This window comes from Desmodus rotundus, chromosome 4, assembly GCF_022682495.2.
Source record: "Desmodus rotundus isolate HL8 chromosome 4, HLdesRot8A.1, whole genome shotgun sequence".
Lineage (NCBI taxonomy): Eukaryota > Metazoa > Chordata > Mammalia > Chiroptera > Phyllostomidae > Desmodus > Desmodus rotundus.
The window spans coordinates 37,078,347-37,095,291 of NC_071390.1; the positions used below are offsets into that span (position 1 = coordinate 37,078,347).

Here is a 16,945-nt window from a genome sequence, read left to right on the forward strand (position 1 = left end):
TTGAGCATTGCCCCTGTACACCAAAAGACCGCGGGTTCGACTTCCAGTCAGGGCACACACCGAGGTTGCGGGCTCGGTTCCCGGTTGGGGCACATATGACAGGCAACCAATCGATGTTTTTCTTCTCTTTTCTTTCTTTCCTCTCTCCCTCCCTCTCACTCCCTTCCTTATTAAAATCAATAAGCATATTCTTAGGTAAGGATTTAAAAAAATGCTCCACTGCTTAGGCCAGAAGAAGGAATTGCCAAGTATCTGCCTTGCCTCCACCCCTCACAGTCAGAGGTAAACCCAACACAATTATCTGCAGCACAAATGTGGTACCTGTGTCACATTCATGCCCACCAAGAACTAGGTCCTAGCGCGGTGTAGCCCAGACTGGCCAGACCCTAAGCAACACCAGTGCTACACATGAAAACCACAGATTACTAGGTTTCTCTTGTGGAGATTCTGACTTGGTCGCCCAGGAGTGGAACCTGAAAATCTGCTTTTAGCATTCAATCCAGGTGGCTGTGGGTTGACTGACACGTCTGGGAAGCAAGTTCTTAGTATGCTCTCACCTTGTACCTGTTCTCACAAGTTCAGAACGCAAAGTATTAAAAAGAGGACAACAGGACCCTATTAAAAAACAACTCAAGGATAGTTTAATATGGGAGGAGGAGCTTATCAGTGGTAATAAATATCTATTACTTTTAAATGGTTTTGGTTTTTTTTAAGGATATACTAAAACTAAATCACTCCATAGCGATAGAATTAAAGGAGAAAAGCACATAAAAATGAAGAGTTTCTACCTTTCAGGGAATTTATAATGCCACAGAATACGAAAGGACCTCCTTTCTTTCTTTTTAATCTGTTACTAGTAAAGGTTAAACAAAAAATAAATAAATAAAGGGAAAAGACAGAAGTGAGTTCTAAAATAGGTAGTTCTGGCCAAGAGGAAGGCTAAAATTTACATTTACTGAAAGTCTACTTTTTAGTAGGTTAGCTATTATTTGACCTACATAGCATTACAGCAAAGTAGGTGTCCGAAGTTCCGAGAGGTTATGTGACTTGCCCAAATTGACTTCGCTGGTCTGCTTTAAAGCTGACGTTGGAAACTAGGTCTAGAAACAGGGTTGGGGAGAAGGGAATGAAGTCATGCAGACATGGACTTCAGCCACTATTTCACACAGCGTCTGTAGACTACCTGGCACATGGGTAGTGGCTGATAAATGGATGAATAATGGATAGATTTCCAAGTACCCTGGTCCCAAAGGTGACGTGACTTCCTGCTGGCCCACTCTACGAGCAGAAAGCCCTCATCACGGTGGCACTTCCTGCTGCACAACAAAGAGAAGCTAATGTTCTACAGCTTTGTTGCCTCGGTGATTAATGATAAATTTCTTAAGCACCTAGTAACTCATTTATTTTCTTTAGTTGTACAATAAAAGGTGGGACAGTATTCTCTGCAACTGAGATTTTCAAACAGCAGTAGGGATTAAACAATGCTTTACAATTATGAATGGCTATGGAGCTCATAATACAATGAAGTATAAATTACAGAATTGAAATAATGTTCTCACTAAATGGATATTCTTAAAACTTTCAAGTGGCCATCCTGTTCAGTTTTGCCTTACTCTTATACACATATGATTAAATGTCTCAATGACGTGGTCAAATGGGGCTGTGACCCTCTTCCCTATAGCGAATGTGTTTTCTGAAGGCCACCTGTAGCCTGGTCCGAAGGAATACAACCTCAAGGTTTCAAGGGTGAGTTCCATATCTAGGGTTAAATTTCTGGTCAGGTGAATGCTCTGCCCAGCTTACTCCTCTAAGACTGGAGTATCTGATACTGAGGGGCAGGGGAAAATGGAAACTTAGAATGTTAGAATTCAAAAGGGCAAGCTAACTGGTACGGGGCTTGGAACCCCATGGGAGACAGGAACCTTGGATTCAATCCCAGCTCCCCAACCAGGGACCTGGACCTCAAATAAGTTCCTGAACTCTGAGTCCTACATTTCTTGCGTGTGAGATAAGTATAAGAAAAGTTTTGTCTGGGTGGACATGACAAATGAGTGACAGAAACCCAACAGCACAGTTCTGTTCACATGATAACTTGGGTTCCATTCTTTCCAAGGTTACACATCTGTGCAGGAGAGGCGGAGAGCCGACCTGTGGCAGTTCTCGGATTGGACTTTCTAACTACTCCACTATCCCAGTTTTGTGTCTCTACAAGCACATAAATCTGAATTGCTATCATTTTAACTTCATTCCATTTTTAAAGGAAAATTTTACCCATTACAGAAAACTAAATATCAGATAAATTGGGGGAAATGAGGGAAATAAAAGATAAATCTACAATCTTCATTTCTAGCTGCAAAATATAAGAGCACTTGTAACAATTCACTATAGTATTTCAAAAATTACAGGCATTCATTTCTTTGCAATTAAAATGCAGCTCCACCTGAATATGCAATTTTTGTACCAAGCCCACCCAAGATGTTACAAGAAAAATAAAACCTCAAAAGATGTAACTTGACCCTTTTTACTTAAAGTAAACATAATAGAATTTTTTCAATTTTTTCAACTTTTGAAATAATTGTAGATTCATGGAAAGTTGCAAGGACAGTACAGAGAGGAGAAATCGTACAACTCTACAATTTTAGTAATTTAACTCGTATTCTTATTCAATTCTGGTATCTGCTTTAAGTTGGTCTGGATCAGCATTATTCCACATCTTTACCCAAGGCAGGACCCTCTTCGTTCTTCAGATTTGCTCAGTGCATGAAGTGTTAATGATGTGGAATGTCTGGAAACAATGATACACCTGTCTGTTCTTCTCTCCAGTTGTATCAATCTATATAATTTCTGACAATCACGTATCTTAAACTGACTTTTAGAAAACAAATTTTTAATCATTATGTGCCCTTCTCCTGTCCCTTACACCTCCTCTTTCCATGTGGTTGTGACATCCCTTCCTTTAAAAAGTCGCTCTCTCTCTTGGGTCTGGTTCTCTGGGTTACTATCACCGAAAGTGGGGGCCTGGATACAAACCATTTATTTCTCCATCCATTTAACAAATTACAATGAAGTGACAATTCTGTGCCAAGAGCCGTTATCTGTACTGAGCACAAAAGCTGCCAAGATATCAGAGCCCGCTCCTGTCCTCGTGGACTTTACAGTCCACCCAGGAAACGAGCAAAGTGCAAGACTGCTTGTTATAGAAGTCAGGCCAGGTGTTGGTGTGCATTACCACACGGGGCTAACTCAGCCTGGGCTTCAGAGAAGCTTCCTGGAAGAAGCGAAGTGAGGGTGCTGTGTGAAAGCTAACAAGTTAGCGTAATGTTATGATTTAATTAACATTGTTGGTATGCCTTTTGTTTTGCACCCCACCACCATCCTGATTTCAGTTCAATGTTTCCTCTTTCTCCAGAATTTTTCAAGATTGTTAATATATTTCTCCAACAGATGGTGCTGTGTACAGCATAAAGCAACAAATTTCACTTTTCATTTCTCAAATGCTTCTACAATCGAACTTGATACTTTAAGATCACTGTTTGTCTCATGGCTAATAAATTAAAAACAAGTAAATGCCATGGAAATGAACTGAAGTAGCAATTTTTAGCTGAGAAGTCTGTTTCTAAAATATTCTTGATATAGTTAGATAATAAGTCACGGGAAACTTGCTTTTTCTGAATAACATCGCAAGTATTGATTGTCCTTTCCTGATTCCAATCTCAACAGTGAAACTTACTAAATCTAAAATGCAGTACCTTAAAATCTCATTTGCTCTCATCTGCAATTTAAGGCATGACAACAAGTGAGAACATACTTTCCTAGCGTTCTAACATTGGCTGGAGAACTTAGCAACATCGTGTTTCAACAGTGACTGGGGTTTTAAAATCACAGCATGATTCATATATCCTCAAAGCATTCTTGTGATACCTCAAAGGCAGCGATGATTTTGATCTTCAAACCTAATAGATGTTAAAACAAAGTCTGCACACTGTCCAGAGCAGCGCTGTCTAAAAAATATAATGCGAGCCACATGTATAATTGTAAATGTTCTTATAAGACACATAAAAAATAAACAGGTTCAAGTCAAGTTAATTTTATCAATGTTATATTCAGGCCAGTATTTCCAAAACATTACCGTTTCAACATGTAACCAACATAAAAGTTATGAATGACATGTATTGATTTGGGGGGATGGACTAAAGCTTCGTGTACCTGGTGCCTTTTATAGCATACTTGCAGCATACACGTCTCAGTTTGTACAAGCCCCATTTCCGGTGCTGTGTAACCACACGTCGCTGGTGGCTACTGTGCTGGACAGTGCAGGACTAGAGCATCCTCAGTCTCATCAATCCTTGGATTAAGATCTCTAAGGAGGACGGATTCTCCCACCAATAAGCACTCCCAGGTCCAGCATAACCGCGAACTACAAAACACCCCTGGGGGTCTGACTTCAGAGGCACAATTTTAAACGTGTTTAATTGAACTTCGTGAGTTTAATTAAAGTTTTTAATTAAACTTATGAAGTGGATTCAATTTGGTGCACGTTAAAGACGATGCTTTGGGGGGGCAGCCGAATGGGGATTTTCTGTTTTGCGGTATCTTTTTCTCTGCTGATAAGGGAGGAATCGACAAGTGCCAGACTGTGTCCGCTGCCGAAGAGAAAAGCGGCTCCTGCCACGTGATGTACCTTTGTGGTAACGGCAGGTTCTTCACACCCAGACCAACTGTCCTGCATCATTCTAGCCTCTTACTTGAATAGAACTTTGCTGACACGCCTGCTTCATTAGCATAACCACTGACACCCTCACCTCTGGGCTTGCTGCTGACAGAAATAATCCTAATTCCACCGTATTTTGCAATAACAATATTTCCTGAAGACATGCCGTATCCTTTTGAATCATACATGAACTAAGAGGGTTACTTGATTAATAATGGAAAATTTAAATAGCAGCTGCCATTTTTGTAGTACTTTTGTTTCACACCAAGTACTTTCATAGGTAATTTTCATTTGAGAACACACAGAGGCAGAGTATTGCAGAAAAACAGCTAGGGTAAGAGGCAGAAGCCCAGACTTTGGAAGTCTAGGTCTCTTTATTTATTATTCCCTAGCAGGTGGTGGTGCGGGGATGAGGATCACCACCACCAACTGTGACCAGGGCTGCCACTAGCCCTGGTGGTGCCTGTGCGGGTTGGAAAAGGGTGCCTGCGTGGGATGGACGTGGACCTGCAGATACCCGGCTTGGCAACTAGGCAGTAGTTGAGAAAATTAGGTAAGAGTGCCCCTCTGTCCCGCAGGCCAGTGACAGAGCCTGTGGCTTGGCAAGTGCAAGAGGCAGGATTTCAGCCCCCACTTGCTGTCCTGCACAGCTGCCCACGGCAGCCGTGACTACGACAAACTCCGATGCAGTGCCTCTCATGCATCAGATGTCACTAAGAACTTTATGTGTATTAGCTTATCCGTTCCCCTTATAGCCCTATGAGGAACCCTCACTTTACAGATTTGAACTAAAGTTTAGAGAGACTGACTGTGAGGGCCACGCACCTGGTACCTGGTGGAGCCAGGAAGGGAATTCAGGTCTGCATGACGTCCACAGATTGTGATCCTAACGTGCACATTCCACTGGGCAAATATCCTCCAATCTGAATGTGCCTCTCCCTGGAGCTTGTCTAACCACTAAATTTTATTGTGCGCATGGAAACTTCCTGCAAGTTTTAAAATACTATAGAAACAATCTAATTCTTAGAATTGTGTTGTTTAGTAAAAAAAAAAATCAACGATCATAATATTGGCTCAGATGATTTTTAAATACTTGGGTTTTAAGACTTTCAGAGAAGAGCGTGCAATGAAACGGGTTATAAAAGTAGCACACAGATGGGTTATAAAGTAGCACCTAGAATTCATTCACAAAAATGTTAAAAAGGAGACATTTGTAATGACAGTTATTATCAAGGGTCACTTGCCACAGGTGACAGATATGGCTTCATTGTTATCAACTGGGGAAATTAATAGGTTAAATAAAATTGTAGAATGATTTCTTTTTTTTAAGGAAGTCTTGAGTGATCTGGTCATTGGTATGTTGGTGTATTTTATTTACTATTTTCATCCTGGTAATTAACAATTATTCGGGAGTGAAAAAGGGAGGGTCACATCAAACCTCCTAAACGCGCTCAGCCTTCTCTGCCCCTGGAAACTTTGACTAGTTGGACCTTTAAGGAGAAAGAAGGGTTGCTTTTTTTATTTTTTTTAATTTAAAGAGCTAGACTGATTTGTATCCCTGCCTGTCTTTCTGTCTGTTTTAACAGGGGAAATGTTCCGATAAGAATGAGGTGTCTTTGGGAACAGGAGAAGAATGGTGGTAAGTGGGGCGTGAGCCTGGTATGAAATTTGATTAGTGGAGGTTCAGTATAAAAGATGTGTAGTGGTTTCTCCATTATTAATATTTAAAAATTCAAAACATCATAGGAGTCCATTCCATATAAATTTTTAAAAAATTCTATTTCTGCTTGATAGGACATATAATTTACACTAAAAACTGAAGGAGAACATAGTCACTGTTTTTACTAGGAGAATATTCAGTGTTTTTGCTAGAAGTGCAGTGTCCAATGAGGTGGCCACAGGCCGCACGTGGCTGTGTAAAATTAATTAAACTTAAATGAAATTAAAAATCGCCTTCCTCTGTGGCACTGGCCACATGTTGAGGACTCAGGAGTCAGTTGCATGCGACTGGTGACTGTTGCTGGAAAGCTCAGTACACGTAATTCCATCACTGTGGAAAGTTCTATTGCCCAGCACTGCCCTACAACACTCAGAATTCTCGCTAGAATACTGTTACTTTCTCAGGACTTTCCTCAAAGGAAGTGCTCCTCTTTAATTTTTTTTTTTCTCGTGGAGGTTGACACTAATGAATTTTGGAGTAGAGGAAATAAACTGAGGACCTCCCTCCATAAAGCTGCATCTTGTAACGAGGCTCCTCCTTCTGCCCACTCCCCGGGTTGGGTGAGTGTCTGAATTGGCGCTGTGCCTGATTCTGGTGACTCCGAGGTGATCCGGACTCATACCTGCCCTCAGGAGCTTACAGAATCCAGGCAGCTATCCATGAAACAGGAGAAAATTCTGTGTAGCAGATGCTACATTTTAAAAATCAGTAACCTACATTAGCATTTAATAAACACTGGGTATATGAAAATATATTTATATTTTATTTTCCTTAAAAGAAAACAAAAGAAAATACTATCCTCCATGGAAAGCCCATTTTCTTCTCCTGTCCAATGTCTATTCTGAATTATCTATATTCTTTTATTATTTTCAAAATGCTAATTCAATTTATTCTCTTAGGATTTTAAAAAAACTTTTGATTGTTTATTATTATTATACTTTTGATTGTATATTATTATAAATTTCCTTCTAAGAGAATGACTAAATTTCATGCTTTAAAATAAGGTAACAAAAATTAGAAATTTTAATTACCATCGTATGTTCCTATCCATCAGAAATCATTTGAACTTGTAGATTTATGTGATATAGTTATCAGTATTATGTAGAGACATTTAATGTTTGTTCATTAAATATATAACGTTTAAAAGGACTATATTTCTGGACCTTTAAATCTGGAGGTTTGTAGGAATTTTCCTCTTTAGGTTTATGTTCTTCTCTACAAGACACACATTCCTAAAATAAGGGGGATGTAGTTAAACATTTTTGAAAATAGGTAGGACTAGATTCTAACCCTGGTGGGGCTATTTAGTTAGAGTAACCTACTATGTTACTTGACTTGTTTGAACTTCAGTTCTTTCCCCTATAAAGTGAGATTAAAACTTCCCACTTTGCAGCACTACGCTACTGTTTAAAGTTTTAATTAAAAAAGGCATTTATCCGCATCTCATGAATGCTAGATACTCAACGATGATTAGTTTCCTCCTACCATGCTGTAGGGACACCTTGAAATTCTCGGTTGGCTACATTTAACTGTGTCTTACACAAAACTTCTGGCATGGCAATTTTTTTGTCTATAGAATGAATATAATACAGACAACAGCTGATATTTATCAAGGGCTTACTATATGACAGGGACTTTATTTCATTAGTCTTCACCTAATTATTTTTTCTTAACAACCCTATAAAGTAAGGAGGGTAACCCCCATTTTCAGAGGGATCAAAGAGCTTGCCTGTGGTCATCCCTACAACACCCGGGAGTCTGCTGCTCCTTCGTCCACCCTCTGAAACCAGGAGACTTTCCTGGAAGCATTCCAGAAATGAATGAATTAAACACCCAGAGCGTGAATTGTATGTATGTGAATTACATCTCCAATGAAGCTATGATTTAAAACAACTGCTGAATCTGCAGTGATTAGAAAGTCAGTATAAAGTGAAGATTAGCTTTGTTTTATGGTAGGCTTGGGCTGTAATTGCTTTTTACACGTTTTAAGGAAAACTCTGCATCAAGTATCTGCCCTCAACACAAGTCTATTCCCAAGGTCCACTAAGAAAAGCTGCTGTGATTCCAAGGGTCAGACAGCCTGAAGGTGTGTATGAAGAAATGACCTGTTTGGCTCTATGTCAGTCTAGCAGGTCAAAGAATAAGGCACTGAAGCACCAACGATTCTAATAATTAGCCTGAAACTTATTTTTTTAAATGACATATAGGCCAATAAAAATTCATGAAGAATATTGAAAGAATCTGGGAAAAAAACTGAGATTAAAAAATGGTCCAGAAATAATAACTTCAAAAATAAAATATGAACATATTTTCTTAAAAATGTTCTGCATACTTTGCATGCCTTCCATTATTATTTCATCCCCTCCTTATATATTTTTGACTTAGAAAACTTCCGTGGGTATTGGAAAGATTGATGTATTTGAATAAAGACTGAAACAATCACAACAGCAACTGTACATTAGGATTATGGGGGGAAATGTTTGTTAGATTAAATGGGATTTCATGCCTTAGATACAGAAAACAGCAATAAAAGTTGAGGAACCTGACTCCCAGCTCGACATACAAATGTGTGAAATTCAAGGACTGTTTGTTTTAGTCTAGTTATTCCTTTTTTTTTTTTTTCCTGCAGAGATTCACAGAAACAATGAGTCACCAGGATTACCTTCATCCATGCCATTTAGTAATTCGGTTAAATCTTCATTTTTACTGTCAAACTGATGCTCCTTCCACGTTTCTCCATTTTCGCTTCGAAGAACAATGAGTTCTCTCTCTTTTCCTCTCATAGACCCAAAGTGAGGTATTTCCACTATGACAGGGCTGGAAAAAGATCCACATTATTTTGGTGTCATATTCAATATATTTATAGTATCATGCTTTAAAAAAATGTTTCATTAACAGTTTTCATTTGAAAATCAGAGGTGCCACTAAGGTTGGGAATGACTTCAAAGCTGCAGAATCATTTGCTAATTAAATAATATATTAGAAGCTGGAAAACATGCCATCATTCATTCATTCACAACCAATTCTTGAGGGCCGACTGCAGGTTAGGCTTTTGATTTAATTGGGGGTGGGGGTGGAATATTTAGCACATAGGAAAAGAAATTCTGATTCACAGAATTGATCATTATAAAAAATAGACCGTAAGAAAGAAACTTGGTCCATTTAAAAAAACACTATAGGTATATTGCTATATTGTACAAAATGCCAATGATTTAAAAGGACACAGTCATTATTTTAAAAAAGAGATTTTGTAAATTTCCTACTTTAAAGATCACTGATTCTTTTCCCTTCAGCAAGAAAAAATCAGTATAACGGTCCAGTCCTCCCACAGTCAGTTTCCATGGCTTTCACGGCCTGTGTCGTTAAGACCAATTTGTGAAGTGGTAGAAGGCAGCTTAACTTCCTAGCTCTAGTGGAACCTGCAGAGTAATATGTAAATTCTCTGAAAAAGCCCTGGTCGGTTTGAAATTGTACAACGACCTAGTCATTTCTGACAGTGCCCTTTTGAAAACGAATGGCTGCGAATTGAAGACAGCCAATCAAGCATAGGAGTAATTTTGTTAACTTTTAAAATAGGATAAACGTTAAAAAAAGAAATGAATGGAAGTAAGCAGAGCACAATCACATACAAGTTATGGAGTTGGATTGTGCAGCTTTCTTTTACGACATTTAAGGAGACAGTATCATTATTCTCCTACAGAGCTTGTATGCAACCTCACCTCTTCACCTACGCGTTTGTGTACACGCGGTAATGAGATAAAGGCTTAAAGAGCATAAAAAGGTACAGTAGTTGCATATCAAATAACATAGTACCAACATGAATATTTGATGTATTACAAATGTACTCACTTAAAATGGTGTGACAAATACGATCATTTCACTTTGGGCAAAATAATTATGATTAATTCAAAATAAGGATTAAAAAAAACCTTTGTGCCTTTATTTTTTTGACAGGTCAAGGCAAAATCAACTATTCCTGGTAGTGTTAATAATTTCAAGAGTTATTTACCATCGTTTTTATTTTTTATGGCAGCTGATGATTAGATATTAAATATTTTGGGGAACTATATACAATCTTTGCAGGTTAATGCATCAGATACTGTCTCTGTAAATATTTAAGGAATGTGACTTTGCGTATGACACTCAGCATCACTGGAGAGAAGCTGTGACAAGGATCTCTGACTGGGGTGAAAGCCAAGCACAGCTTTTCATAACAGGTCTGTTCATGCAGACCGCCAAGGCACATACACCAGACAGACAAGCAGACAAACAACAGACACCAACAGATTTCAGCTGAAACAAACTAAAACAAAACAACTTAATAACGTCAGTAGAATATTCTATCTGCTGCCTATTGGGTTTTCTTTCTATAGCTTGCATTCCCCACATTTTTCAAAATCAATTTACCTGTTGATCACTTTTCCTTCTCAGAGCCCATGAAAATTAGTACACAAACTTTATTTTTAAATGTAATTCAGCACACACACACACACACACACACACATATATATATGCACACACACACATCTCTCTCTTATAGTAAGTGTTGATCCAAAGCCTGTAAATACCTTCTCTTACACTGGATTAAAATTACACTGTCAGTCTGTCTTAAAAGCTATCGTGTTCAGTCGAAGCATTTCAAATTAAAGAAAGGCTTGCAAAAGCACAGAGTAATGAAAGCGGAATGCTGGCGGTGAGGTCCACATGCTCGAAAAGCACAAGAGAGGTAGCGGTGCTACATTGAGTCAAGCCACTATGGTTTTGTTTTCTTTCAGTGACACACATCCACTGAAAGCATTAACGGTTGAAAATATAAAAAAAAACTGAAGACGAGAATAAGACCATGAGTATGACAGAAAAAAATTGAAAAATGAAAAGAATCGTAGACATTCTGTATCTTGTCTATGAAGAGCCTACCCAATAAATTTTGTTCCTTGAGGCCCAAGCTGCAGGATTCGGCTAACCAAGCTCTCACCCTCATTTACAGGGGGAGGATTGGTAGGAAGATGCAGTTTACTGAATAACATCCATGCAGCAGGAAGAGAAACGAGAAGGGGAAATCGTGAACAAACTGTCCGTCACGACAGAGCCTGCCTGATTTGCACCCAAGTGCCACCTCAGAAAGTGAATGAAATTTCTTTCTTTCTTTTTTATAATACCGTATCACAATGGATTGTTTTCCACAACAGGGATCCTTGTAAAAGGACGTGTACCCAAAGTAGTCATTTGTTCAACGTCGTGATATAATTCTAGGAACTACATTTTTTCCCTAAGAACGGTGCCTTGACTGCTAGGGGGCTGTTGGGCTTCCGTGCACTCACTGAGCAGAAAACATGCTTCTTGGTTAGTAAAAGCTTTGACCAGCCAACTGAGTTAAGGAAGTATCAGCCTAGTAGCTTTTCACAGAATTACACAGCTTCGTGACCTCTGACACTACATAAAAGGTGTACTCAATCAAAATCGTCCAACTAGGTACTTTTAATAGGTAGCTTCTTCAGTTAAAGGTAAAGAAAATCAAAGATGTGGTTATGAGGGCCAAGATTAAGATTGACAAAATAACTTACCCTAAAAATTGTGCCCCTGCAGGACCCATTTCTACCAGCCTACTGGCTAATCCCTCTCCTTCCACCATGGGGGGTGGGTTGGCCAGTTTATGTCTCTTTACCAAACGGCAGGTGATGCGGGTGGGGGCCGTACACTTGCGTGGAGGAATGATGATTCTCATCCCGTGGTGACGGCTTCCCCTCATGGAGCCACCTCTTGCATCCACCATAAAGCTCACCAGAAACCTGCAGGGAGAAGATCAGAGGCCAAATCAAGGATAGCAATAAACCATCCTCAGAGGAGGTTTTGAAATTAAATGTTGAAGTTTAAAGCAGCAATGTAACTAACTATCATTTCCTCTCTTTAACAATAAATTGGAAGTACATACAGTGGAGTCCCATCAAACATGCATTTAACTTGTGAAGCGGGCAAAAAGTGAAACACAACAAGGTAGTTTCAGTAGAGTACAGTCCCCCGAGAGAAGCCAATCATTTGTCAGTCGCTCAAAGGGAAGGAATAGTGACTGTTCCCAGGTTGGAATAGAAACTGGCTATTAAAGGAGTGTCATGCATTTAACACCAAAAACAAAACCACTGCATGGGGTCTCTTGTGGGTGGTTTAAGCTATACTCAAGGTTTGTTTTAACTACAAATGGTCTAGCCATTTGCTGACGACAGAATCTCTCTCCCTGACAAGTAAGATGAAACTCCACAGTATATCCTAACATGTACAACTCATAAAATGAGCGCACATTTAATCACCAACACTCTAGTTTTTACTACCACAAAGCAGAAGGTAATAAAAGCAGATGACGACTAGTTTTGCTAAAGCAATTTTGATGGAAAGGGATTTAACCTTTTCAGTATAAATATCTTTAAAACGGCTTAAAATAATGTACATTTAAGTATTTCTATGGCAATACAAAGTATCGTGACTTGAACTTTTTAGAAAATGTCTCCAAACCAAATAAATCTGTCATTGGCCTTGATATTAAAGCTAATGAGAAATACATGAAAATGTAGATATGATCACGTAAAGAAATTAATTGTGTCCTATCAGGGTGACAGCATATTGCAGTTTGTGATGCCGGCTGGGTGCTCGTGGAAAGCGGTCTGCGGGTGAGTTCTCCCACTTGGTGACGGCGCCGTAAGAAGCACTCCCGTGAGCCTAAACCAAGGAGCCCAACACGTGGAGGAGGGCAAGCCAGACAGGCGAGCAGAAACATGGATCTGTGTGTTCTAATTTTCACATGTGAAAATGTGGTGATTACTGGAACAGCACCACATGTTGATGATTGGAAAATTGTTTGAATACCTACAGTGTTTTAAGGAACAAAATAATCCCATCCATCAAAATCCTCTATTATTTATTCTATTCTAACAAGAGTCCTAACACCCTGCAAACAGATTTTAGGACCCTGCATGGAGGTCCTAGCTGGGGACCCTTTCCCAAAGAGTCTCTTCCCACGGGCCTCTCAACCTTGGAAGAGTAACCTCTTCGATAAAGCAAATTGACTTGCTGTCCCCCTGGGGACAGACATGGCATGGGGGTCCGTTTTTAGCCAAGCAGATTTTCGGAACCTACTCTAGTCATCAGAGGTGGAATCAACTTCACACGCGCTTGCTCATTTTGGATTTAGCTATTTTCCTCTGGATTAATTTATGTTTTTTTATAACATTATACCTACTATAAAGGCCTGGGGCCACTATGACATTCAAAGTAGGAGGGGGAGAGAAGAACCCCCTCAAAAAACAAAAGGAAACAAAACAAAAAAAACACTTCTTCCTAGTCAAAGACAAAGATGCATGTTCACTCACAGAAGTGTCCGCACGAACTGTCTCCAGTGCTAGATGTTACGCGGTTCACCTGACCCTACTCTGGGGAGCCTGCATTTTCTTAGACATATAAATATTTAACAACTACTTTTAGCCAGGAACAAAGACAACGTGGTGATGAAGTCTAAGACAAAATCTGAGCTTTCCCAGCATTTAGTAGTCAAAACCAACTTGTGATTGAGAATAACAGTAAGAGCATGGTCTAAAACGTGATTCAAGACAAACTCTGGGTTTGAAAATTCAGTCGCATTAGTACAAATAAATACCGGGATGTTTACAGTGAGTGGGCAGTGTCCGCCCCGGCAGCAAGCCGCTGAGCCTCAATAATACAGATCGTCTTTCAGAGCAGGTCTGTCCTGCTCACTGCTTCCCCTGCAGAGCTGAGCACAGTCCCTACACACAATGAACGTTCACTGAATGAACTGCTGAACAAAACTATATGTTAACTGTGCTTAGAAACTGCCTAGAGCAGTCTTGATTAATAATAATAACAATAAATAATAATATATGTACATATATATGCACACACATACATACACACATATATATAAGCGTGTGTGTGTGTGTAATATATATAAACATTTGTAGCTCAGCAGTCTGAAGGTAGTGTAAGAAGGTAATCAGCCCTGGCTGGTGTAGCTCAGTGGGTTGAGTGCAGGCTGAGAACCAAAGGGTCGCCAGTTCAATTCCCAGTCAGGGCACATGCCTGAGTTGTAGGCCAGGTCCTCAGTAGGGGGTGCACAAGAGGCAACCACACACTGATGTTTCTATCCCTCTCTTTCTCCCTCCCTCCCCCTTTCTCTATAAATAAATAAATAAATAAGTAAATAAATAAATATCTTTAAAAAAAAGAAGGTAATCAGTATCAATATGAAAATATCCCAACTGCAAAGAATATCAGAACCAAATGAAAAAAACACAGCTTAGAAGATTTTTATGAGGAATGGGAATAACATCTGTGTTCTGATAGCACCCAGTGCAGAGCTGGAGCTCAGGACCAATTATTCGTTGTTCTAAGGTCGTCAATGTTATGGAGCCAACAGACTGTGGAAAGGGGGCAGTATAGGTTAAACAGGGTAGGGGCCCTATTATTCAATTACATTATGAAATGTAATAATTATTTGTTTCCCAAACTCATTCCTTACATATTCTGTACAAAATAAAATTCCATGCAGTATAACTTACAGAAACAAATTAAAAGCTGATGTTTAATTATATGTATCATATCTTACTAATTATTTAAATGAAAGCAGGAATTCTACAAATGATCCTAAAATTAACACATGAATATTTCTAGTTTTAGGAACAGCAAGATGACAGATGCTGATACACTATAGACACCGACACAAGCTAACTGTGGGGAGGAATTCACATAAATTAAAAGTACAAAAAAGGATGGGTCACATAAAGGACACAGTTATCACCTTGAATCATACTGAGGAAGTGGAGAAGAATAGCTGCAAAATAATTTAAAAAGCAAATGGGAAAATTAATGTAAGATAATTACAAGCAAGCAACAGAAAATGTCAATGACAAGCAAAAGAAAACTAAAACCATCAGAACGTGAAACCAAGGCACCTGGCATTTGTGGGACGACTTGGAAAAAATACTTGCCATAAATAAGCTCATCCACAGACCTGGCATTAGCGAACTTTTCTAAGCATATGCCAAGTCTATACTTTCTTTTCAAATAAGCCCAAATTAGCTGCCAATACTTTTGCTTTCCTGCATCTATGTCTATTGTCTTTAATAAATTCAAGGAGGAGAGATGATTTGCATATTCAAATACTCCACTGTCTCCAAAAATGGGAAAGTTCATTTCTGATTGTATTACCCTATGCTCCCTCGACTTCTCAGTTAACTAAGTTAACGGTAGTACTTTCCTTTCCCACATGGAGGGTACAAAGTGCTGGTTCTAGATCTTTTTGTAACACGGTGGCTATTCACCAAGCTTCATTCAAAGAACTCTTCAACATGTCTGCCTAACGAATGTATTCAAGTATTTTATATATTCCTTCTAAACTCTGGGTGTTTCTGCTTTTGCAATTTTAGGCCCATATATATCTAATATAAACTGCATAACTATTTTTAGCAGTCTAATAATTACCATTACTATAATATTAAAGGTTTTCCTAATTTAAAGAAATACAATGTTAATGACTCAAAGACCACCATGTAGTTTATAGTTCATAAAACACTTTTGTGTAAATTACTGCCATCTGAATGACACTGTGGTGATTTGTTTTTCAGAACTGTGGCGGTCCAAGCTACGATTCTTTCAGGATACGTTAATTAACCAGCACATGACTCAGAATCTCAGACTTTTCATCTGTAAACCTGGGATAATGTGTAAAACTTTTCTCATGGTGTCATTTTAGGTTCAAAATGTGTTAAATAAAACAATACATGTAAAACATTTAGCACAACATCAGGAATGTGAAAAGCACAAGGTACATGTTAACTTCATAATTTATTTTAATTAAAAACAGCAGAAAATACTTCATATAAATGCATATGGAACTTAACAAATGTTAATTATTGTTAATTTATTTAATTCCAAATGAATCAGCCCTTGTCCTGGATCACAACTAATCTGTGGTCTAAATGCCAGTTTCAGAGGTGAAAATACCTTGAAACTTCACCATCTGAATGCAATTATTTCTATTCCATTTGTATGGGTAACATCTATCCCAAGTTTTAATAGCCTGTAGGTAAAGAATCCCATTATTTAATACTACATTGTTGTCAATTCCGCAGTCGAAGCAGGCCAGCTTCCAGCCAGCGGCCTCAGGTTTTGCTGACAACGGGACAACGGTGAGGCCTGTCTGATGTGGCCCTTACCACAACGCTTCCTGTGGACATGCATTGGTACAGTTATTTTTTAGAAGTGGATTTCTTTATATTCTTTTTTTTTTCTAATTGCAATTTAACGCAACTTAATTACAATTTTATTTCAGGAATACTGAAGGTACCAAACTTGAATTAGAGATTTTAAATTTATATTTCCTTTTTGAAGGAAAATCACACAAAAACAATCATTTGTCAAATCAGAGGCCTGTATCATGAGAAAAATATTGGAACACCAGTTTACTGCTTATTTAAAGACTGAATTTTTGAGTTAAATTCTTTTGTCAT

The 16,945-nt window shown here is 38.7% G+C and overlaps 1 protein-coding gene across 5 annotated transcripts in view; it reads right to left on the minus strand.

The window, feature by feature from the left end:
- The window catches only part of ANK3 (ankyrin 3), a 616,244-nt gene that overhangs the window by 59,157 nt on the left and 540,142 nt on the right, over positions 1-16,945 (minus strand). For all 5 annotated transcript variants that reach the window (XM_053922530.2, XM_045195999.3, XM_045196000.3 and 2 more), the window contains 2 exons: positions 11,996-12,220; positions 9,094-9,248 (listed from right to left, as the gene is read on the minus strand). In XM_053922530.2, coding sequence (XP_053778505.1) covers positions 9,094-9,248; positions 11,996-12,220 — 380 coding nt within the window. The remainder of the gene's footprint in view (positions 1-9,093; positions 9,249-11,995; positions 12,221-16,945) is intronic.